Source organism: Suncus etruscus, chromosome 4, assembly GCF_024139225.1.
Source record: "Suncus etruscus isolate mSunEtr1 chromosome 4, mSunEtr1.pri.cur, whole genome shotgun sequence".
NCBI classification, from domain to species: Eukaryota; Metazoa; Chordata; class Mammalia; order Eulipotyphla; family Soricidae; genus Suncus; species Suncus etruscus.
In genome coordinates, this window is record NC_064851.1 from 27,414,528 (window position 1) to 27,440,596 (window position 26,069).

At 37.2% G+C, this 26,069-nt stretch overlaps 2 protein-coding genes across 2 annotated transcripts in view; one reads left to right on the forward strand and one right to left on the reverse strand.

Annotated features, from left to right (window-relative positions):
- The window catches only part of TNNI3K (TNNI3 interacting kinase), a 307,398-nt gene that overhangs the window by 181,841 nt on the left and 99,488 nt on the right, over window positions 1-26,069 (forward strand). Inside the window, exons 18-20 of the mRNA XM_049772005.1 lie at window positions 3,286-3,338; window positions 3,655-3,707; window positions 8,242-8,374. Coding sequence (XP_049627962.1) covers window positions 3,286-3,338; window positions 3,655-3,707; window positions 8,242-8,374 — 239 coding nt within the window. The remainder of the gene's footprint in view (window positions 1-3,285; window positions 3,339-3,654; window positions 3,708-8,241; window positions 8,375-26,069) is intronic.
- Window positions 15,560-17,817, reverse strand: LOC126006584 (IST1 homolog). Its single transcript, XM_049772063.1, has one exon. It carries the CDS (start codon window positions 17,757-17,759, stop codon window positions 16,662-16,664), a length of 1,098 nt encoding a protein of 365 aa, XP_049628020.1. The 5' UTR covers window positions 17,760-17,817; the 3' UTR covers window positions 15,560-16,661.

Sequence of the window (26,069 nt, forward strand, 5' to 3'; positions counted from 1 at the left end):
TTCAGTCATGTAAAGAACACCCCCTTCACCATTGCAACATTCCCACCACCAATGTCCCAAATCTCCCTCCATCCCACCCCATCCCCACCTGTACCCCAGAAAGGCTTTCCAGTTCCCTCATTCATTCACATGGTTATGGTAGTTTTCAGTGTAGTTATTTTTATAACTGCACTCACCACTCTTTGTGGTGAGCTTCATGAAGTGAGCTGGAAGTTCCAGACCTCCTCTCATTGTCTCTGAGGATTGTTGCAAAAATGACTTTTATTTTTCTTAAAACCCATAGATGAGTGAGACTATTCTGCATCTCTCTCTCTCCCTCTGACTTATTTCACTCAGCATGATAGATTGCATGTACATCCATGTATAGGAAAATTTTATGACTTCATCTCTCCTGACGGCTGCATAATATTCCATTGTGTAAATGTACCACTGTTTCTTTAGCCTTTCGTCTGTTGAAGGGCATCTTGGTTGTTTCCAGAGCCTGGCTATTGTGAATAGTGCTGCAATAAATATAGGTGTGAGGAAGGGGGTTTTGTATTGCATTCTTGTGTTCTTAGGGTATATCCTTAGGAGTGGAATAGCTGGGTCGAATGGGAGCTCAATTTCCAGATTTTGGAAGAATATCCATATTGCTTTCCATAGAGATTGGACTAGACGGCATTCCCACCAGCAGTGGATAAGAGTTACTATCTCACGCCATCCCCACCAGCACTGATTGTTCTCATTCTTTGTGATGTATGCCAATCTCTGTGGTGTGAGATGGTATCTCATCGTTGTTTTGATTTGCATCTCCCTGATGATTAGTGACAAGGAGCATTTTTTCATTTGCCTTTTGACCATTTGTATTTCATTTTTATCAAGGCTTCTGTTCATTTCTTCTCCCATTTTTTGATGGAATTAGATGTTTTTTTCTTGTAAAGTTCTGTAAGTGCCCTGTATATTTTGGAGATTAGCCCCTTATCTGATGGGTGTTGGGTGAATAGTTTCTCCCACTCAGTGGGTGGCTCTTGTATCCTGGGCACTATTTCTTTTGAGGTGCAGAACTTCTCAGTTTAATGTATTCCCATCTGTTGATCTCTGCTTCCACTTGTTTGGAAAGTGCAGTTTCCTCCTTGAAGATGCCTTTAGTCTCAATGTCATGGAGTGTTTTACCAACGTGTTGTTCTATATACTTTATGGTATTAGGTCTGATATCAAGGTCTTTAATCCACTTGGATTTTATGATCTTTCATCTTTCACGCAAAACAACCAAGATGGCAGCAAAGCTCTTCCTGTGCTTACACCACAAGGTTGACTCATCACAAAGCAACTTTCTCCTAAACTTAAGCTTTATTTGACACAAATTATAAACTAGCAAATAACATGCACCTTTGGAAATACAGAAGTTCCCAAAATTACTGTAATAATTGAGTGTTTTATGACCTTTATTTAATGTCCCTTAATGGTTTTACCAAACTCACTGCTATCTGGAAATCATTCCTCAATGGTACTCTCCCTGCCTTTGAAGATGTTTTGGAGGATTTTAGAATGCCAGGATGACTGCTTCTGTATATTTGTAATTATTTATGTGTAAATATTCATTGTTTACTATTTGCCTTTTTCTTTCAAGCACTTTTTACTGCATTTTGTTCTTGTTTTGCGATCACATCTGAGTTCATCTCTGACACCCCAAATGGTCCCCTGAGCATTGCCAAGAATAAGTGCTTCCTGAGCACAGAGGAAGGAAGGAAGGAAGGAAGGAAGGAAGGAAGGAAGGAAGGAAGGAAGGAAGGAAGGAAGGAAGGAAGGAAGGAAGGAAGGAAGGAAGGAAGGAAGGGAGGGAGGGAGGGAGGGAGGGAGGGAGGAAGAAAGGGAGGGAGGGAGTGAAGGAGGGAGGGAGGGCAGGGAGAGGATGAGGAATGAGGGAAGGAAGGAAGGAAAGAAGATAAAGAAAAGAAATGAAAGAACACTAAAGGAAAAGAGAAAGGGAAGAAAGATAAGAGAAGAAAGAAAAAGAAGGAAGGAAAGAGGAAAAGAAATTCACTAAAGTATTTCACTAAAAATCACACAAGTAACAAGTAAAATGATTTGACAGGAAGTATCTTGATTGGACATAGGACTTTCCAAAAAAGATGGAGTTTTACAATATATGCAGGAAAGGAAGGAAAACAAGGGAGGGAGGGAAAGAAGGAAGGAAGGGAAAGAAGGGAGGGAGGGAAGGAAGGGGGAGGGAGGAAGGGAAGGATAAAAGGAGAAAGGGAAGGAAGAAAGGGGAATGAAGGAGGGAGGAGGAAGGGAAGGAAGTTGGGAGGAAAGGAGGAAAGGTGGAAAAATGGGAGGGAGGGAGGAATGGAGGAAGGGAGTGAGGGAGGAAAAAGGCAGGGAGGAAAGGAGAAAGGGAAGGATAAAGAGAGGGAAGGAGGAAGGGACCAAGGAAGAAATATAAGGAGGAAGGGAGCAAGGAAAGAAGAGAGAAAGGAGGGGAGGGAGGGAAGTCTGGAGGAATAGAGGGAGGGAGGAAGGGAGGAAAGAAGGAAGGGAACAAGGAAGGAGAGAAGGGATGGAGGGAGAGAGGGAGGAAAAATTGGAGGAAGGAAGGGAGGGAGGGAGAAAGGGAGGAAGAAAGGAAGGGAGTAAGAGGAAGGAATTGAGGGAGGGAAGAAGGAAGGGAGGAAGAAGGAAGAAAGGGAGAGAGGGAGGAAAGAAGGAAAGGAAGAAGGGAGGGAAGGAGGAAGGGAGGGAGGAATGAATGTACTGTAATGATCTTTATACTTTTCCTCTCCAGATCTTTAAGTAGTATAGCTAGCTTCTTTTCATAGACTTTAAAACCATTTATTTGATCTGGAAATATAATTAGAATGTATCTGCCAAAAATATTTTTCACAGACTGTTCACTATATTTTTGTTTAGCCCTACCTTGAACTGTTCTTGTACCTAAAATTCTGGTAAGAGGGTTTAGTTGCTCTAACACAAATATATTTACAGATGTCTGTTACTCTTAACCTATAACCTCCTGTAATTTTTCAGGAACTGAACACTAATATATAACTAAGAGGGATTTATGAGATTTTATAGAATTTATATAGGTAAAATATTTTGCATGCTTTTCAAAGTCATATACAAGATGGTCAAATTTGGTAATATTCCCTTTGAATGAGTAAAGTTAAGAAAGTTAGAATAACCTATCATCCCTTATCCTTTCAGGTTTTATTTAGGATCTGAGATAAAAAAAAAATCCATCCTGTTAAGACCAGTTGGAATAGGAAAAAAATTGTGATATTCTTAAAATAATGTATTTTTTTACAGCCACAACATTCTTCTCTATGAAGATGGTCATGCGGTAGTAGCAGATTTTGGAGGTGAGATTGCCATGAATAATGCCCCAAATAACTTCAGTACCATTTCTCTTTCCTAATTGATACCTGATATTAATGAATATAGATTTATTTTATAATGGCAATTTAATGTTTCCTAAATCATTCAAATTTCAAGGTCCTCAATTTAAAAACATTAAGATTAAGTTTCTTATTTTTCTACTTTAAATTCTCAACAATAAAAAGATAGAAATAAAGAATTTAAATAAGATAGGTATTTCTTGGCTTTAAAAAGAAGCAGTCATCTTTGGCTTTGCTTTTCAGGCATGTCCTTTGACATAAATTTGCTTTCTTCTCTCAGAATCAAGATTCCTACAGTCTCTGGATGAAGACAATATGACCAAACAACCTGGGGTTTGCTTCTCTTTTTGTTCTCTATAATTATGAAACAATTAAAATGTGTAAACTCAGCGTGAGAGAATGTGAAATGAGAGAATATCTTTAACTGTAAGAATCATTGACAACCAGGTACAGGAAAACATTTTCTGATTTTATTTTTAGCAGCTTCCAAAAGAACATTATTAAAGAACTTTTGTTTCAAGGTTCTGCCAGAGAAACAGATTCAACATATATTTGGAAAAATGTTATACATAAAATAGTAAGAAAATTATTTATAATTTAAAACTAACATAGTGGGCTTAGATATTTTGTTTTTATATTTAGGTCACAGTATCATGGTTAGCAGTTAGTAGGTATAACTATATTATTCATACCATAACATTCTCACCAGAATTATTAATATTTTCCACATTACCATTATAAGATAAAAGGTGTGATAGGTAAGTGTTGATCTTTAATTTAAATAGAAGTGATATAATCTATAATAAACTTAATTTTAGTAGAGTATTTACTACTAATTCATTACCTGCCTGTCATTCATTCTTGTTACACTGTAAATTCATCTTTTTTTAAAAAAATTTTATTTATTGAAACAATTGTGATCAACAGAATCCTTCATAGCTGAAGTTAATTCATATTTCTAGACTACCTGTTTTATTTGATTATGTCTTAAATTTTTATTTCTTCCTTTTCATTTTTCTACTAATACAGGAAATCATTTTCTCTGCTGTTTTGTTTGTTTGTTTTTTGTTTTGAGGCCACACCTGGCAACGCTCAGGGATTACTCCTGACTATGCATTCAGAAATCGGTTCTGGCTTGGGGGACCATAAGATGCCGGGGATCTGGGTCAGCTGTGTGCAAGGCAAATGCTCTACCTCTGTGCTATCGCTCCAGCCCCTTTCTCTGCTTTTTTTATTTTTAGATTCATCTTATTATTTTCTTAAGCTTAATGCAGGTCCGCATCTTCTTTCTAGATTTTTGCAGTCCTTTCTTTTTTGTTTTTTTTTTCTTGGGGGGGGGGGGGAGAGCATGCCAGTGGCACACAAAGTTTTATTCCTGACTCTATGTTCAGAGATTACTCCCTGAAGTAATCCCACATGGGATGCCAAGGACCCAACCTGGGTCGGCTGCGTACAAGGCCCACTGTGCTATCACTCTGGCCTTGTTGCAGTCCTTCTAACTCTAATCCTCGTTTCCAGTTTACTCTGAAACATCAGTCAATTTTGTCTTGACCATTCACCAACTCCTGTAAACCATCAAAAATATCCATTACTCACTGGATAAAAATCCATACAAATAGCCCATCGAATTTTATCTCCCCATCCCATATATTCCTCCAAGCACTGCTAATTCAGAGCAAAGGAGTAAGCCTTAAGCACTGCTGAGTGTCACTCTCAGAAAACAACAACAAAAAAAAAAATTTCAAGTTAAATTTTTTTAAGTTTTATCATTTCAATCTGACCCCAGAAAAAATCTGTGGTATCTTGTCTCCCAATTTATTTCTAAGACTTTCATGATATAATGTACCAGAAATATGGCAATTTACAGACCACCTCAGAGCTCACTTTCACAGTTGTAAGACTACCAGTGTGATATTCTTTGCCTAGAAAGTTGCCTCTACCCCAACTGCTGGAAGTTTACCAATTAAAAGAAGCCCAGGACGTTTTATCTACTTCAAATACTTTTCAAAATCTGCCTAGACCCCTCCCTAATAGTAAGAGTGAAAAATTGCTAGTTTTCGCTTTTAGTATTTAACATACATGTATTAAGTGCCAGGTACTATAGAGGGTCAGAATTACAAATGCGAATAAAAGTTTTGTATCATATCCGAAGGAACTACATGTATTTCACCAAGGGAGTTGTAATATCATATAGCGGGTAAACAATCAGCGTAAAGATAGGGGTCATTGGAGGGACTCAGATAGAGAGGGAGGGGATGATCAAGCACTGTGTGAGCTCAGATGAAATAAATAGAAATAAATCAGATGCAAAGAGAATGAAAGGGGCTTTCAGATAGAGTGAGCAAAAGTATAAACAAAGATAAAGGAGAGATGCAAATCCACAGACTACCCGGGAAAATTTCAAATCACTTGACATTGTTGGTAAGTGCAATGTAAGGAAGAGATAGTGAGAGATGAGTTAGAGTGAAAGTAGGAATGACATCAAAGTCTATGTTGCAAATTAAGTAGGGTTATGATATGCATTTCCCCTGGTAGACCTCAGTAATTTGCTCAACAGATATGTGTGAAATACTTACTTGATGCTAGAAAGACACTGCTGTAAACAAAGTAAAGCTTTCACTCCTGCGGAGCTATTATTATTCTATATAATAAGAACATGAGCACTAGCAAATTAATGAAATACAGATAAGGTGGTAAAAAGCACTGTGGGGAAAAAATTTCAAAAAATAAAGTAGAGTAAGAAAATGGCAGAAGATAGAAATTCTATTTAAATAGGTCAGGTTGGGGTAGGGCTTTTGCCTTGCATGCAGCTGATCCAGGACAAACCTAGATTTGTCCCCAGTGTCCCATATGGTCCTCCAAGCCAGGAGCAATTTCTGAGAGAATAGCCAGGAGTAGTAATCCCTGAGCATCACAGGTGTGACCCAAAAACCAAGAACAAAAAGAGGGCTGGGAGGCAGGTCGGAAATACAACCTCTGTCTAGAGAATGAATGCAGAGTCCACCATAAGTGGGGAGGAGAATAGAATAGACCAGGGAAACAGGAAGTGTAGGGTTACCTGAGTCAGAACTGGAGTGGAGTGACCAAGAAGTAAATATGGGTGAAGACTGATGGAAAGAAATGAGTCTTCTTTAATTGGACACAAAAATTTCATCTCTTTCGTGTGTTGCAGAGAGCTAAACCAGTGATTTTCCATTCTAGCTGCACACTGAAATGACTTTGGAAATATTTTTTTTTAAAGCATGCTACCTAGATCCAACAACAGTAATTCTTATTTCATTGACCTGCACTTTGCTTCATGTATTTGTGGCTTTTAAAAGTTCCTTCAGATGACTCTAAAAGGTTGCCTCTTGAAACTATATATATATATATATATCCCTGAGCATATTACATATATACATATATATACAATTTTGTTGAATGAAATTAAACTGACAATCATCAGTAAGTGATATTTTTCTCCAAGTCAGAGTCTTTAGGCACAGCAGTTTTTTTTTTTAAAGGCTATTTAAGGCTATTTGTTTCTTACTAGTAATGTGTGACCTCTATAAATTTGTTATTCTCTTTTTTTTTTTTTTTTGTGGTTTTTGGGTCACAATCGGCAGTGCTCAGGGGTTATTCCTGGCTCCAGGCTCAGAAATTGCTCCTGGCAGGCACAGGGGACCATATGGGGCGCCAGGATTCGAACCGATGACCTCCTGCATGAAAGGCAAATGCCTTACCTCCATGCTATCTCTCCGGTCCCAAATTTGTTATTCTCTTAACTTTCTGTTAGATCGCTGACAAACCACATACCTATATCTATTTGCATAATGTTGTGACATTGTATATAACCTGCTATAAAAATGGAGATTGGAACATGGGAGCTCATGTGGAAGGATTTCATTTGAGTACCAGAATTAGATATTCTGCAAAGTTTTAATTATGCATTATTTCAAAATAATGCAGACCTTTAAGAAAGAATTATCAATAGCCAGCACTATATACTGAGATTGAACAAGAATAATATGAAATAATACTGGTTTTATTTTAGAAATACAAATTTAAAAGGGTGTTGGGAAAAGCTCATGGGTGTAATTGTGGAGCCATTGGATTTCAGAATTTAAACTGATTCAGGAAACATGCTCAGAACTGCCCAAATAGTAGTAGAACCTGAACTAGAGTTCTCACTTCCTAAGTCAAAATCTAGATTTCCCCCCACCAAATCAGAAATAAATCAAGTGATATTTCTTGACCTTATTTCTAAAATATTGTAAAACCAACATTTAGAAATAGCATGACTGTATAAAAAATGGAGATATAACTCACATGATCCTGTCAGGGACAAATTTATATTTCATAGGGATCTTCTAAGATCCTTTATCTCCTAGCTATGGGGTTACTGTTTTGGACCTAATTAGCTACTTCCTAAATTAAATTCTAAGGAACTAAAATGGAAGGTGTTTCCCACAGTGGTGAATGACATCAAGAGTCATAGATTTCCTGGATGAATCTGTGACTGGCAGCTCAATTGCTTGTAAAGGTCCCAAGAGAAAGATGCTCAGGTATAAAATGAAAAATGTTATATCTATGGTTATCTTCCTTCAGCAGTATGGCACGCGCTTAATAACTATTGTATTATTTTTGGAAAATTTATGGATTGTATGGTCTTTTAATGATGAAATTATTTGTAACATAAAGAGTAGGTGCTATATTTTTTTTGCATAAACTCAATATATTGTATGCATTGAGGACAATGTTTAAGTTATTTTGTATTCTTATCTTTGGAGAACATTGGGAGACATGTAAATCTTCACCAAGAATACTGTTCTGCAATCTAAGGAACTAACACTTGGCAAATGACTTGAGAATTTTTCTCAACACACAGAATCTCCGCTGGATGGCTCCTGAGGTGTTTACACAGTGCACACGATATACCATCAAAGCTGACGTCTTCAGCTATGCTCTGTGTCTGTGGGAGCTTTTCACTGGTGAAATTCCATTTGCTCATCTCAAGCCAGGTAAGGCATACTGCAATGGAGGTTCCCTCGTTTTTCAGAACTCTGTGCATTTTCAAAATTCGAGAAAAAAAATCTCTCCAAAATGATTCCTTTTCTTTGGTTGATGAAGTGAGAGATAAGTGAATGGTTTCAAATTCTTTAAGATTTAGGCTCAGGGGCCAGAAAGATAGCATGGAGGTAAGGCGTTTGTCTCTCATGCAGAAGGTCAGTGGTTCAAATCCCTGCATCCCATATGGTCCCCTGAGCCTGCCAGGAGCGATTTCTGAGCATAGAACCAGGAGTAACCCCTGAGCACTGCTGGGTGTGACCTAAAAAACAACAACAAAAAAGATTTAGTCTCAATCTAGGAAAGATAGTGGCCTTACTATGATTTTAGATATAGACAAAAGTATGATATCTTATGAAAGTTTACGGCTTTGGTTTATCTGTTAAGCAAAGGCATATGAGCATATATAAATAATTTTGATATTTTTTATAATTACTTCTATAGTGTGTTATAGGGGTGATCTGAAAATAGGAACACATACAATAACCGAACAGGAGTGCTATTTGTATCTCATGTTATGCAAAACAAAATTTCTTTCTGAATACTTTTTCTATTTTATATACAGATAACAACCCCAAAAGACTATGAATAATACTAAATTTTGTTAACAATATAGAATATTTTCTGGTTGCATGCAGAATGCCAAGAGAAGGGGCTCTAGTTAGAGAGTAGATAGATATTTTGAAGTTTTGAAGTCTTATAGATCGTACTGCAATTTTAGTAGAAATCTTGAATATTCAATATAATACTGCTATATATTTCTAACAGCATGATATGAGACTTTCTGTTGCTCTACATTCTTTATTTTATTTTATTTATTTACCTTTTTTTTTTTTTTTGGTTTTTGGACCACACCCGTTTGACGTTCAGGGGTTACTCCAGGCTATGCGCTCAGAAATCGCTCCTGGCTTGGTGGGACCATATGCATATGGGACACCGGGGGATACCTTACCTCTAGCGCCACCTCTCCAGCCCCTGCATTCTTAATATATCTTTTAATTGTCTGCTTAAAATGAAATATCTGGTTTGTAGTGATAGTACAGGAAGTAAGGCCTTGCAAAGGCCAACCCAGGTTCAATCCGACACACCCCATATGGTGCCCTGAGCCCATTAGATGCGATCAATGAGCAAAAAGCCAGAAATAAGCCATGAGCACCACCAATGTAGTCCATAAACCAAATAATTATGTAGCCATTTGAGTAAACATATAATACTATGTCATGTAATTTTGTTTTATGTTTCTCTTAACAACAACTGGCAATCTTTACATGCACTTATTTCTCATCCATAAGTCTTCTTTGGTTAAAATGTGCTAAAATTATCTGATCACATATTTGTAAGACTTCTGAGAATTTAGGTATTCTATCAACTGAATCAATGTCCAAGTCTCTCCATATAGAATTTGTCTAACTACTTCATCTGCAAGTTGTTCTTCCCCTTTATTTCTTTTTTCTTCTAAAATTTTTATGAAACAGGTTAATTTTAATATTGTCAAAGATACATTTTATATTTTATCCATTTTTCTAAAATATCTTTTCTATTTTCTCCTCTTTATTGATGGTATTGTGTATCTGTCTTCAAGGTTACTGGTTTTGTTTTTTAGATTTGTTTCTTCTTCTGACTCTATCTACTGTATTTCTTGGTTACTTTATTTCTGTTTGAACAAGATCTTTTATTTCCCATACATCTGTATTTGAATCTGTTGAATTTTTCTTCCAGTGATTTCCTCAATTTAATAAAAAGAAAAAAGAGAAGACTTTCTCTAAAGTCATTGTCAAGTAGCATTGACAATTTTTATGTATTTGAAGATTTTTCTGGACTTCTGCATCCATTTGTTCATGAAGATAAATTCCTTTATTTTTTATTCCCCATGATTTTATGGAGCTAATCATAAAGCTCCAAGTTTCAAGTAGTTTTAAGAGTAATCTGTATAGTGCTCCTGTTCACAATAACAGAGCAATGCCTGTCATGTTCTACCACCTTATGAGGTTTTCTTGTATGTTCTCAAGACTGAACTGGTTCCTTTGTTGCTAAGTGATATGTGCCTAGATGATATGGGCTTTGTGGTGTCAATGCCTTGTATAGGTCTAGCTGGTCTGTGTTCTGGTCCAGGGTTGCTGTTGCTAATGCCCTATAGTTGATGTGGTATTACAGTCCAACTCACTAAGGCAATAACTGGAGATTGTGGTCACATCTGATAAGAAATATTCAGCAAGCTTATCTTTATTTTTATGGGAAACATTTTCATTTTTCAATACTGATTTTAGGTTGCTTCTTTTGAACCACAACTCATCTCAGGGTTGTCTCCTACATGCTGCTGTCTTGGATTAGCAGCTCCCAGTTGCAGCCTAAGGACTGTCTGCTCAGACACCTCTCTATGCTGTTCATTGCCAGTTCCAACTCAATTTTTGGTAGTGGTTATAGGCACAAGACTGAATCTCTGTGGGGATGTTTTACTTAGTCCCCTCTGCTTTAGGTTAGAGATTAAGTCTAATGTGTTTATATCTGGCATTTATATCTGACATTTCCTTTGACTCTGAGCTTACATGATTACAATCCTATCTGATAACATGAAAGATGGAACAGGAAGGGTCAGAGGGATACTGTGATCCTGCTAGATAGAACTTACTAGAATTGGCTGCTCCCACTTTAGGCCAAATGTGCTAGTATTCTTTTTTTTTCCTGCCTGCCTGCCTGCCTTTTGGGTGCTTAAATAAAGAGTTTATATATTAAAAAAAATTATTTGAAGAAAAAAAAGAAGTCACCAAATTCTTTAGAGCTTAGTGAGTCAAGTACAATTTTTGTTTGTTTGGGGGCTACACCTGGTGGTACTCAGATCTTACTCCTGGCTCTGCACTCATCCTAGTGGGTCTTGGGGAGCATATAAGATTCCAAGGATTGTATCCAGGTCCACTACATGCAAAATAAGCACCCTACCTATTGTGATATAGCTCTTGCTTTCAAGTAAAAAACTTGATCTTGTGAAAAATTTGAGCTTTCAGACATTATCCACAACCTTTATAGTAAGGTAGGTACATAAGTTCAAGCAGAAAAAATAGCTTTTAACAATATCTGCAGCCTTATTGGACAGAGCTGACTTTAGGAATATCACTCCCAGTTCACCAGGAGCAGCAGCCTGCTGTTTCAGTCTCACCAGGTGCTATTGTATTGATGTAACAAGTGCTGAAAAGCTGCAGTTTTCTTAATCCTAGAGTTAGGTGCTTTTTTCCCCTAGTTTGACTTTTTATGTCTGGTTCTAGCTTGCCAGGGCTTTTTCTCTTTCAATTTCTCTGCCTTTTCCCTACCAGTCTCACTTAGAAGCAGCACTTCTTAGTTCTGTACATGTCCATAGTTCTTCTTTCACAGAGTTGAGCTTCCCTACATTGATGGCTTTTCTAGTGCATTTTTTTTTTTTTTTTGAGTAAAACACCTCATGGAATGCTATACTCAGTTCACTTTTTATGTGTGCTTTGTATAGAAACCAAAGGTACACTCAAAGAACTCTCTTCTTTCAACTATCTTAACCCAATCCTCTTTTTATATTCTTGATCATTAGTCTTAATGATACAAGGTACACAGGTTGAGATTGTTTTTCCTTTAATATATTAATTTTTAAACATGATTATTAAATTTTTAGCATACTTACTGAAAGAATTCTTCTTTCTCTACCAAACTATTTTAGTGCCATTGACAAAAATTCAATGGGCAATATAGCCATATGTATTTTTTTTATATTTCTAGAATCACTGATATATCTAAAATCACTGATATTCATACCATAATGCATATATTAATAAGAATTCTCAAACTATGTTTTATTTTGCCAAAATTTCTTTGGCTAGCTTTAGTTTTTTTTTTGTTTGTTTGTTTGTTTGTAACCCCGGCTGCATTCAGGGGTTATTTCTGGCTCTGTGCTCAGAAATCACTCCTGGCAGGCATGGAAGACCATATGGAATGCCGGGATTCAAACCACTGTTGGTCCTGGGTTGGCTGCTTGCAAGGCAAATGCCCTATTGCTGTGCTATCTCTTTGGCCCCTAGTTTTAGGTTTTTACTTTTCTATAGAAATTTAAGAGTTATTTTGTCTGTGTCTAAAATAAAATGCTTTTTGGAATTTTTATTAGAATAAATTAAATTTTAGATCAATTTGGAAAAAACTCACAAATTAAGTATCTCTAATTTTTTGATAAACAGGATCATACTTATCATTAACTACCTCCATGTATGTGTTCTTTAATTTCTGTTATTGGTGTGTATAATTTTTCAGAATGCAAACATTGCATACATTTTTAAACGTGCCCATATGTATTTTATGCTTATGATCTTATTATAAATGATATATTTAAAAATAATAATATCTAATGGTTCTCTTCTATGAGAGAAACATAAGTAAAATTTAGCCATCAACCTATTATAAAACAAGTAGCTTTTTAATTTTTTGTGTGTGTGTGTGATTTATGACCACACGCATAAACCAGAATTCAGGGGTTACTCCTGAATTGGCACTCAGAAATCACTTCAGGCAGACTTGGGAGACCTAATGGGATGCCAGGAATTGAACCCAGGTTGTAAACATGCAAGGCAAATGCTCTACCCACTATACTATTGCTCAAGTCCCTCATGTAGCAGTTTATGTAATTTTTTTTAATTTCTACATATAGTATTATATTGTTGGGAATTAAAATTTTATTCTATTTTCCAATATGTTTATCATTTTTAGGGGTCACACCTAGCAGTGCACATGACTTGCTCCTGGCTCTACACTTAGGATACACTCCAGACATACTCAGTTAAACACACAGGGTACTGAAAGTCATACTTGGATCAGCCACATGAGGCAAATGCCCTACATGCTGTAGTATTCGTCTGCCCCTCTGATCTCTATGTATTTCACCTTTGTTTCTTGCCTTCTTACACAAGCAAGAATTTTCAGTACAACACAGATAAATTACCTCCTTATTAAAGTTTTACCTACTACTACCATAAATCAAACTCATATTTCACAACTTTTCTCCCCCTTTTTTTTTAACTATTCTCCCTTTCTCTTGTTCTTCCTTTCTCTCCAATCACTGCATATATGCTGTTTATAAACTAAAAAGTTGATCATATCACCATTACTTAAAATCTTCCTCTGCTTTCCCACAATTTTATTTTTAAGTCTGAAAATTCTTGGTATTAAATATCAAGACACTACATATCCTATATTTCTGATTTGCTGATAATATTTCATTTCCTATACTCCAGCAATTCTGACCTTCTATCAGTTTTCAACCTCTGAATTTTATATGAATTCTTTCACAAGCTTAATAAATGAAGCTAATTATAAAAACTGTGAGAATACAACAAAATTATATTTGTTAGTAAATTTTATATATAAATGTCCACAATCTTAAGATAGAAAATCTGAAAAGTTTAATGCATGGCCAAGGCATTCAATTATTCAATATTATAAAGTTTTTATATTCTTAGAACACTCATTAACATTTTTCCTTAACTTTTTTTTGTTTTGGTTTTTGGGCCACACCCATTGATGCTGCTCAGGGGTTACTCCTGACTATGCCTCAAAAATTGCTCCTGGCTAGGGGGACCATATGGGACTCCAGGGATCAAACCTAGGTCTGTCCTGGGCAGCCACACGTAAGGCAAATGCCCTACCACTGTGCTATTGCTCTGGCCCCTCCTTAACTTCTTTATTTTCTTCCTCCTTCCCTTTTTCATTTCTTCTTTTTTAAATATTCAATTTAACTCTTTTTAAATACATCATGGATCTATGCAGTTATTTCCTTGATATCCAATTCCACTTCTTTATTCACCTATATGGTATTGTATAGCATCTTAAATATTTTTTTATTTATTTATTTTTTTTATTTAAACACCTTGATTACATACATGATTGTGTTTGGGTTTTAGTCATAAAAGGAACACCACCCATCACCAGTGCAACATTCCCATTACCCAAGTCCCAAATCTCCCTCCTCCCCACTCAACCCCCGCCTGTACCCTAAACAGGCTCTACATTTCCCTCATACATTCTCAATATTAGGACAGTTCAAAATGTAGTTATTTCTCTAACTAAACTCATCACTCTTTGTGGTGAGCTTCCTGAGGTGAGCTGGAACTTCCAGCTCTTTTCTCTTTTGTGTCTGAAATTTATTATTGCAAGAATGTCTTTCATTTTTCTTAAAACCCATAGATGAGTGAGACCATTCTGCGTTTTTCTCTCTCTCTCTGACTTATTTCACTCAGCATAATAGATTCTGTGTACATCCATGTATAGGAAAATTTCATGACTTCATCCCTCCTGACAGCTGCATAATATTCCATTGTGTATATGTACCACAGTTTCTTTAGCCATTCGTCTGTTGAAGGGCATCTTGGTTGTTTCCAGAGTCTTGCTATGGTAAATAGTGCTGCAATGAATATAGGTGTAAGGAAGGGATTTTTGTATTGTATTTTTGTGTTCTTAGGGTATATTCCTAGGAGTGGTATAGCTGGATCGTATGGGAGCTCGATTTCCAGTTTTTGGAGGAATCTCCATATTGCTTTCCATAAAGGTTGAACTAGACGGCATTCCCACCAGCAGTGGATAAGAGTTCCTTTCTCTCCACATCCCCGCCAGCACTGTTTGTTCTCATTCTTTGTGATGTGTGCCATTCTCTGTGCTGTGAGGTGGTATCTCATTGTTGTTTTGATTTGCATCTCTCTGATGATTAGTGATGTGGAGCATTTCTTCATGTGTCTTTTGGCCATTTGTATTTCTTCTTTGTCAAAGTGTCTGTTCATTTCTTCTCCCCATTTTTTGATGGGATTAGATGTTTTTTTCTTGTAAATTTCTGTCAGTGCCTTGTATATTTTGGAGATTAGCCCTTTGTCTGATGGGTATTGGGTGAATAGATTCTCCCACTCAGTGGGTGGCTCTTGTATCCTGGGCACTATTTCCTTTGAGGTGCAGAAGCTTCTCAACTTAATATATTCCCATCTGTTAATCTCTGTTTTCACTTGCTTGAAGAGTGCAGTTTCCTCCTTGAAGATGCCTGAAGTCTCAATGTCCTGGAGAGTTTTGCCTATGTGTTGTTCTATATATCTTTTTTTTTTTTTTAGGGCACAGAATCTAACTTTATTATCAGCTATTGAGTTATGAAATACAATCAAAAACATTAAAGAAAAGGAACTTTTAGACAGAAGCCAAAGACATTAGACAGAAGCCAAAGTCCCATTTCTCAATTGCACAGCCATCCATGTGGAGGGCCTTTGCTAGGCAAAGGAGCACAGACATTACAAAAGGAAGACTCACAAATTCAGGAAAGCAGAGAATTACTGCAGCTACAAGGGGACCAAATTCTTAATCTGAAATTACTTTTAAAGGTTTTCTTAATCATAAATTTTTCAAATGAAAACAGGAACCCCTCTTCTATAGGCTTTCCAGCTCACTACCCAAGAGACTTGAGTACTTCTATTAAGGCAACTGGAAGCCCACCTTAGCCTTGAATGGTGACTTCTGCACAACATGTGGCCAGTTCTTAGTCCGTAATTGAGAACCCACAGAACATGCTCTAAGAAAAAAAAAAACAGTAATTTTTCTAGTGCTGTCCTCTGGTAAAAAGGGACCAGTACTCAAAATAAAGCAAAAGGCCACAGAGGGCTCCCTGAGAATCCAGCAGAACAAAGAGAGGCTTTCAACTTTCCAAATAAGCTTTGCAACTGGATCCAGGTGGAACAGTGCCCTGTAGCACGGAATAGTGTATATGCCAATCAGAGGACCCAGCTTCCAAGAATTGTTACAATGGCTTCCCGAGTCTTCTCTTTCCCATTCATATTTGAGTGAGAAATATACACAGAGGGGTCTGTTTCTAAGTCTCAAACCTCATTACACAGCTGAAACACTTCATGAAGTACTCTTCTCTGTTGTCCAGCCTTCACTAGCAGCTCTCCCCACACTACTTTCACCTGCTCACTCCCCTATGGAAGGATGGTGGGATGAGTGAGGGGAGACCTGGGATCACACCAACAGGAAATGGAAGAGCAGGCTATTGGGAGCCAGCTGCTCCAGCTCATGAAAGTATCCAATTGAGTCTCCTATGAGCATTAGAAAACTTGAAAGTAGCAGAATTTGGTAGAGCAGAAGAGCCCAAAGGAAGAATGTGCTCAGTGATGGTTGGGAGATGAGACATGTCATGTAGATTCTTTGTTAACTGCTCAGTCTCAACAACCAGAACTTGTGATGCTGCTGGGTTTTAAGTGCCTATGTTTTCTTCTTCAACTCTTCAAATCTCCGGGAAAGATCATCAAAGTCAATGTCCTCGGATGCTGAGGTGTTGGCTCCAGCAGATGCAGTTGGTAGTGTGTCAGGTACAGAGGGCAGCTCTGGGAGCACAAAGTTGTCATAGGTATCCCCAGCTCTAGAAGAGGGCTTTGCAGTGGGCTCTGGCTTTGGTCCAGGACCAACAATCTGTGCAGAAGAGACATTCTTATCAGCATTAGTGTCATCAGCAGATTCATACGATGGGGGAGTTGCTGGTATCTGAGGTGGATGAATACTGGGATAAGTCCCCATTGGCAATCCATTGAAATCCGATGGTCCTTTTGGAAGTGGGTATGAGAAAGGTGTGTTTGGAGATGGCATTGGCATAGGCATCGGCATAGGCATTGGCATTGGCATTGTCCCATCAGGTCCAACAACTGGTGCTATGAATCCGCCCCCTCCTCCTCTTCCAGGGCCCCCTTTCTTCATATCGTCTGTGAATCCAACATCAATAAGATCTGTTTCCACCCCAGGAGGAGCTTCTGCCATAACCACAGAGTCAGGCTCATAGGGCACATTGTAGTTCTTGGCAATTTCTATCAGGTACCGTTCCACCAGGATTTTGGGTGGGGCTTCCACACTCAATTTATGCATTAGCCTGTCATTGACCGTTCCAATTTGGTTGGTCCTACATAACTTGCCATATTCCTTGCTATACTTGGCACAAAGCTGGTCAGCCACGATTTTCAACTCAGCCACTTCTGACTGGAGTCGAGGAGCAGCCCAGATCAATGTAGACACAGATTCAGCCAGACCAGTATCTAGGTCCTTCATAGATTGAATTAGGCCAAACCGAGCCAGCAGCAGATCACAATATAGCTCCAGGATCTCCATGGCCTCCACAAGGTAGTCCTCCCGAATAATGTGCTCGACTCGGATCCGAGCCCTTTCATCCTTCCCAGCAGCAAGATAATCAGCAATTTCCTTCCGTGCCTTCTGGGCCAGTTCAGTTTTTTTTTTCTCCAGTAGCTTAAGACGATTTATGACTAATCTCAAATTGACTCGTAAACGCTCAGCTTTAAATCCAGAGCCCAGCATACTGTGCTGATCTTCCTAACTGAACCTAGGTGCGAACACGGCCGAGACGAGAGTGCGGAAGCCTTGTTCTATATATCTTATGGTTTGGGGTCGGATATCGAGGTCTTTAATCCATTTGGATTTTACCTTCGTATATGATGTTAGCTGGGGGTCTAAGTTCAATTTTTTTAGGAATGAAAAAGGAGAGATCACTACTGATATGACAGAGATTCAAAGGGTAATCAGAAACTACTTTGAAAAACTCTATGCCACTAAAAATGAGAACCTGGAAGAAATGGATAAATTCTTGGACTCTTATAATCTTCCACGGTTGAAAGAAGAGGATGTAGCATATCTAAACACCCCCATCACCATTGATGAAATAAAAATGGTAATCAAAAGTCTGCCCAAAAACAAAAGCCCAGGCCCAGATGGATTCACTAATGAATTCTATCAAACTTTCCAAGAGGAACTACTACCAATTCTGGCAAGACTCTTTCATGAAATTGAACAAGTGGAAACACTCCCAAATAGCTTTTATGAAGCCAACATCACCTTGATACCTAAACCAGACAGAGATGCTATGAAAAAAGAAAATTACAGACCAATATCGCTGATGAATGCAGATGCAAAGATCCTCAACAAAATCCTGGCAAATAGGATTCAATACCTCATTAAGAAGATCATCCACTACGATCAAGTAGGTTTCATCCCAGGAATGCAAGGATGGTTTAACATCCATAAGTCTATCAACATAATACACAACATCAACAACAAGAAAAATAAAAACCACATGATTATATCAATAGATGCAGAGAAAGCATTTGACAAGGTCCAACACCCATTCTTGATCAAAACTCTCAGCAAGATGGGAATGGAAGGAACCTTTCTCAATATAGTTAAGGCCATCTACCACAAGCCAGTGGCAAATATTATCCTCAATGGAGAAAAACTAAAAGCCTTCCCTCTAAATTCTGGCACAAGACAAGGCTGTCCTCTCTCACCACTCCTATTCAACATAGCACTGGAAGTACTTGCTATAGCGATTAGGCAAGAAAAAGATATCAAGTGAATCCAGATAGGAAAGGAAGAAGTCAAGCTCTCACTGTTTGCAGATGACATGATGCTCTACTTAGAAAACCCTAAAGACTCTACCAAAAGGCTTCTAGAAACAATAGACTCATATAGCAAGGTGGCAGGCTACAAAATTAACACACAAAAATCAATGGCCTTTCTATACACCAATAGTAATAAGGAAGAAATAGACATTAAGAAAACAACCCCATTCACAATAGTGCCACACAAACTCAAATATCTTGGAATCAACTTGACTAAAAATGTGAAAGACCTATACAAAGAAAACTATAAAACTCTGCTCCAAGAAATAAGAGAGGACACGCGGAAATGGAAACACATACCCTGCTCATGGATTGGCAGGATTAACATCATCAAAATGGCAATACTCCCCAAGGCGTTATACAGATTCAACACTATCCCTCTAAAGATACCTATGACATTCTTCAAAGAGGTAGATCAGGCACTTTTGAAATTTGTTTGGAACAATAAACACCCTAGAATAGCTAAAGCAATCATTGGGAAAAAGAATATGGGAGGAATTACTTCCCCAACTTTAAACTTTACTACAAAGCAATAGTTATCAAAACAGCATGGTATTGGAATAAGGACAGACCCTCAGATCAGTGGAATAGGCTTGAATACTCAGAAAATGTTCCTCAGACATACAATCACCTAATTTTTGATAAAGGAGCAGGAAATCCTAAATGGATCAAGGAAAGCCTCTTCAACAAGTGGTGTTGGCACAACTGGCTAGCCACTTGCAAAAAAAAAAGCATCTTAAATATTTTTGTTAAAGAATATTTTCAGTCAAATATTCTATTCTAAAAAATATATCTCTTTAAAAACCCAAATTTGAACCAAGGATAATAATATAGGTGTGGCATGCACAGAACCTGGTTTAACCTCCAGTACCACATGCTTCTCTTCAAGTATTGATCTGTTGGCCCTGGAAGCCTCAGAGTACTGCTAGGTTGGCCATAATCATTCCTAGAACAGCTTTGCATAAGCAGCAACACAACAACCCTCAGGCGCTATTATTGAAATTAATGACCAAAAAAAAAAGAAATTAATGACCAAGAATTTTTTGCAATGGACCCTGTATTTCCTGAGCTTCTTTTGGGGGCTTCATCAACACACACACACACACTCTTTCTCTCTCTCTCTCTCTCTCTCTCTCTCTCTCTCTCTCTCTCTCTCTCTCTCTTTCTCTCTCTCTCTCTCTCACACACACACACTCACACACACACACACACACACGCACGCACTCATATACAATCCAAATCTGACCATATGCTTCATGTTAATTAAATAAATCCCCAATGTTTTTTATGTGTTCTTGAAAAAAAGTCAAATTTCTTACAATAAACTCTAAAGTCTCTGAAAGAACTTGCAGTTCTCATTTTTGTGCCAGTAATGGGAATTATAGCATGTTCTTACTATGACACTTTTCCTTCTCTCTTCCATATCTTTGCACACTTTAGTCTGTCAGAGACGTTCTTCCTCACTTTTCATCATAGTAACTCCAATTTATTTTTAGTTCTTACTTAAAATATTACTTCTCTCCCAAAGCATCTTCCTTAATTCTTCAATATTGATTGAGCTAAGTGCAGCCATTCTCTTCCCTGCCCCGAGTTTTCATTTATCATAGTATTTAACATATTTTATGCATGCAGCTTTGCAATTTTCTCTATGCCATCATTCTTTTTTAATTATAAAATAAATATTTCAAAGAGATAAATACCTCCTTTCTCGGGGACCCCAGAAATATTATTTTGGGGGAGAATGTTATATGGTAAGAGAGCTAAAAGTTGTATCTAAAATAAATTGATTCCAATATTCTATATTTTCAAATTTATAGTACTTTATTGGAAAGACAGTTTGTTTATGATGGATGCTGGGTTTTTTAAAGTTGGACAGTGACCATGCATCAAAAAATGAGCCTGTTAATATCATTCCAGTGGTTAGGCAATCTAGCATATGTTCAGAAATAAATTATATGAGGCATCAGATTCAATATAAGCTACATATTAGCTATTTACAATGAGGAACAAATCCATGACTACAATTTGGGACAGCATTATCAATTACTGGAGAAGCAACATTACACATAGCTCATTGTCCTAGATTTCGCAAAATTCTGTCTCCAGGGAAAAATATGAAAGTAGAACACAAATATTAACATTGACTTCAACAAAAGAGATAGATATGAGTTTAGAAGTTAAATTTAGAAATTCTTTTTGCAAAGTATATGTTCAAATTAACTTTGTAATCTTGTGTTTGTAAAGAAAAGAAAGCCATCACAGCCAATGTCTCAAGGGTCATGAAATCAAATGACTACAGGGCCTGTGGAAGAAACTAAATGCTTAAAGTAGTATTGTGTCATGAACAGAAAGTTATAATGCTTTGAAACTAGATTCTGTCATGTTCAACCAAATATCTGGTATGCTAAATCATAGGGATATGCTCTGTAACCATAATAGCTAACTTCTGTATTCTTATTTAGAAATATAAGAATTTTGAATGATCACAATTAATTTAGTACCTAATAAAACAGTTGAGGATTAGTCTAAGTAGACTATAGACAATTGACATATGATGAATAGCATGAGTCATGCCATCTTGTGCAGGCTACTTAATCAAAGCTATATGGCTTTTTCATTTTTCTCGTTTTTTTTTTTTGAGGGGGCTATTCCAGTGAAGCACTGGGGTTACTCCTGGTTCTGAACTCAGGAATCCAGGAATCCTGGTGGGCTCAGGGACTAGATGGTATGTTGGGAATTAAGCCCAGTTCAACCACATGCAAGATAAGTGCCCTGCCTACTGTGCTATTGTTTCAGTCCAGCATATTTATTTTTAAAGAGGTTAAAAATGTAACATACCACAAAGAATTAAAAAGCGATTGGTAGTAGCATGTGTTTAATAGATATTATTATTATTATTATTATTATTAATTAGAGACTGCTCCCCCAAGTGCTGCTCTGGGCCAGTATCTGTACTGTAAGTTACATGCATAGTACTATAAGTTACATGAGTTATAGCTATATGAGGAAAATAAAGAGGAATAGGTCATTGGATACACCAACCATCAAAGTTCTGAGAGAAGGGGATTAGAAAAATATTGGGAAAACAGGAACTAAAAAAAAAAAACATAGAATGCCAACAATAACCCCAGGTAGTCTCCCTGCTTGCAAGGCTAGTAACTGGAAATGAATATAAGGCAAAAATCCTAAATAAATGATTCCTAAACTATATCATAGAAAGATTATTACCGAAATAATTAAGGACAATGAGGAGGTAGAGTAAGAGCCATGAAAAATCAGTATGGGCAGGTGCAGATTAGTGAAAGGCCCACAAAGAATTCAGAATGAATAAAATAGAATATACAAAAAAATTAGTCAAAAGAGATACGCTATAAATATAAAGCTAAAAGCCAGGTGGTAAATGTACTTCTGTATCAAAGATGGAAGTTACTACAGCATTTTAATCAGAGCAATAGTACAACTCTTTTATTTGTTCAGAATGCTCCCTCTTGCTACAGAACAAAGTTTGATTAGAAAAGTTTCAAATAAGAATAAAAGATAACAGATAATCTAAAAGTATAAAACTCCAACTATAGAAAAGATTTGGGGAAAAATCACTGTGGTTTTGAAAGATTTTAAAGAGGATTGATACATGAATTAAAGTGAGAGAACAGTCCAAGATGCTTTACAGCCTTCTGGCTGAGCCAGTAGGTAGATGGTAGATATAGTAAGAGAGCAGATTTGTAAAGAAATGATGAGAGTATGAGGAGCAGGAAGCAAGGTATGACAGGCAAGATAAACAAGTTGCTGGTATGACTGGCAAACAAGAGCTGTACTGGATAGATTTCAATAAAAGAAATCAACACCAGTTTCCCAGAATTTCTTTCTCTCCTGGGCCTGTCTTCTCATAGATAATGAAAAACTAAGTAAAATATCTGCAACAAATGTATTTCAATCAGTCTTAGTCCCTTAATATTAGGTACTTAGTTTTGTAGAATACTTTATTATAATTGAGGGTGAAAAGGGGATAATCTCTTGTTTTCCTTTAATATCCCTATTTGACATCAGCTGGTTCACAAGGAGATTACTTTGTATCCTGGGATTCTTTAATACAGGATCCAAATCTGGAATGTGGCTACAAATTCAGAACAACTGCCAATTTATTCTAGTCATATTTAAGTGAGATTTCATATAGATGCTTAAATACAGAGTAAAAAATTGCTACCCCAAAACCAAATATGGCATATGACTCTTTTTTGATTTACATATAGCATTAAAATAATTTAATAATATGGGGCCAAGGGGTAGCGCAAGTGGTAAGGCATCTGCTTTGTCTGCACCAGCCTAGGACGGACCATGGTTTGATCTCCTGGGGTCTCATATGTCCCCTAAGCCAAGATCAATTTCTGAGTGCATAGCCAGGAGTAACCTCAGAGTGTGACTGGGTGTGGCAGAAAAAAATAATTAATAATAGTGTATTTAAGGACATAGTTATGTCAATGACCTAATAAATTAGTAATGTTCATTTTTTACCTCTGCTTAAACATTACATGCATATGTTCGTTGTATATATTAGGATTCTAAATATAATAATTCAAAGGGTACAAGCAGTTAGATAACGTGGAGTGTGCTTTGAAAATTGATAGGAGACTATAGAAATGTGCTAAAATCCTGGAACCTATGCTTGCTTGTTGGTTGTGCCAATTCTTTTCAGTTCATCACTGAAAAGAGTGAAGCCAATCACCTCACAGTTCACTGGCAAGATCAAATTGGTCCAATGGGTAGTAATATTTCTATGAATATAGCTGATATTAACATTCCAATACTTCATTACACTGACAAAGATTGCAATGAGAACAGACAATGGTGCAAATTAATCTATTCTTCTGACAATCTGTAATGAGAATGGGATGTGGTTTAAAAAATTAAGCCATTCTTAGTACAGTCTCAAGATTGCAATCTCATGGTCTCTCTCAGATGCTATATGCTCTGGTGATACATCACTGAAAAGTGTCAGTTTAACAAAGAATCTGTCTTTGCTCTTTCTGCAACAGGAGAAGGTATTGGCTTTGCCTCACCGGAGCCTGGCCCATTAAAAACAATGAAGTAGAATGAATTATGCTTTTTAGAACATGTAATCATCCTTTTTAATTCTGGCAAATTTATCTTAGTCTTTAAACATTGTATCTTTAAACGTTGTATATCCTATCGCTTCTTTTTTATATGAATGCCTTGATTTAATTCTGTAAAACAGAAGAGAGTAACTGACAAGTTACTTCAGGAATTCAGAACCTAGTCTATATTTATCTATATTCTAGTCATCATGAGGAAGAGATAGTCATTGTCTGCACAATAGCTATGTTATACTTGGGCTGATGGCAGATGAGATGGTTAGTAGTCGTTGCAGTAAATTTACTTGGTATTGTAACAATGCATGTTTATTTGGTATTCACACTTGAGAAAAACTTCAAAATTCACTAGATATTGTTCAAACAATTAAAAAGGTTGGTGTGATAGAACAATAACAAATAGAGTTTTTGCCTTGAACCGAGGCAACCTGAGTTTGATTCCCTGTATCCCATATGGTTACCTGAGCCCTCCAGAAATAATCATATGTACAGAATCAGAACTAATCCCCAAGTAGCAATGGGTGAGACCCCAAACAAACAAAATATAAACAGAACAGAAATATGTTTTTGATATACAGTTCTCTGGTTTCAGACTAAGAGGAATATTTATATACTTAAATCTATAGATGATAATAGTTATACTAAAGACAGATAGTGCTTACTGATATTCAGCAATGTGCTAGATACTTCATGCACATTCTTTTTTTTTTTTTTAATTTTTTTTTTATTTAAACACCTTGATTACATACATGATTGTGTTTGGGTTTCAGTCATAAAAGGAACACCACCCATCACCAGTGCAACATTCCCATCACCCAAATCCCAAATCTCCCTCCTCCCCCCCAACCCCCGCCTGTACCCTAAACAGGCTCTACATTTCCCTCATACATTCTCAATATTAGGACAGTTCAAAATGTAGTTATTTCTCTAACTAAACTCATCACTCTTTGTGGTGAGCTTCCTGAGGTGAGCTGGAACTTCCAGCTCTTTTCTCTTTTGTGTCTGAAAATTATTATTACAAGGGTGTCTTTCATTTTTCTTAAAACCCATAGATGAGTGAGACCATTCTGCGTTTTTCTCTCTCTCTCTGACTTATTTCACTCAGCATAATAGATTCCATGTACATCCATGTATAGGAAAATTTCATGACTTCATCTCTCCTGACAGCTGCATAATATTCCATTGTGTATATGTACCACAGTTTCTTTAGCCATTCGTCTGTTGAAGGGCATCTTGGTTGTTTCCAGAGTCTTGCTATGGTAAATAGAGCTGCAATGAATATAGGTGTAAGGAAGGGGTTTTTGTATTGTATTTTTGTGTTCCTAGGATATATTCCTAGGAGTGGTATAGCTGGATCGTATGGGAGCTCGATTTCCAGTTTTTGGAGGAATCTCCATATCGCTTTCCATAAAGGTTGAACTAGACAGCATTCCCACCAGCAGTGGATAAGAGTTCCTTTCTCTCCACATCCCCGCCAACACTGTTTATTCTCATTCTTTGTGATGTGTGCCATTCTCTGGGGTGTGAGGTGGTATCTCATCGTTGTTTTGATTTGCATCTCCCTGATGATTAGTGATGTGGAACATTTTTTCATGTGTCTTTTGGCCATGCGTATTTCTTCTTTGTCAAAGTGTCTGTTCATTTCTTCTCCCCATTTTTTGATGGGGTTAGATGTTTTTTTCTTGTAAAGTTCTGTCAATGCCTTGTATATTTTGGAGATTAGCCCCTTATCTGATGGGTATTGGGTGAATAGTTTCTCCCACTCAGTGGGTGGCTCTTGTATTCTGGGCACTATTTCCTTTGAGGTGCAGAAGCTTCTCAGCTTAATATATTCCCATCTGTTAATCTCTGCTTTCACTTGCTTGGAGAGTGCAGTTTCCTCCTTGAAGATGCCTGTAATGTCCTGTAGTGTTTTGCCTATGTGCTGTTCTATATATCTTATGGTTTTGGGGCTGATATCGAGGTCTTTAATCCATTTGGATTTTACCTTTGTACATGATGTTAGCTGGGGGTCTAAGTTTAATTTTTTGCAAGTGGCTATCCAATTGTGCCAACACCACTTGTTGAAGAGGCTTTCCCTGCTCCATTTAGGATTTCCTGCTCCT

Bases quoted from the DNA above. Each gene is read 5' to 3' on its own strand.
- LOC126006584 (XM_049772063.1), bottom strand. From the start codon at position 17,759: ATGCTGGGCTCTGGATTTAAAGCTGAGCGTTTACGAGTCAATTTGAGA.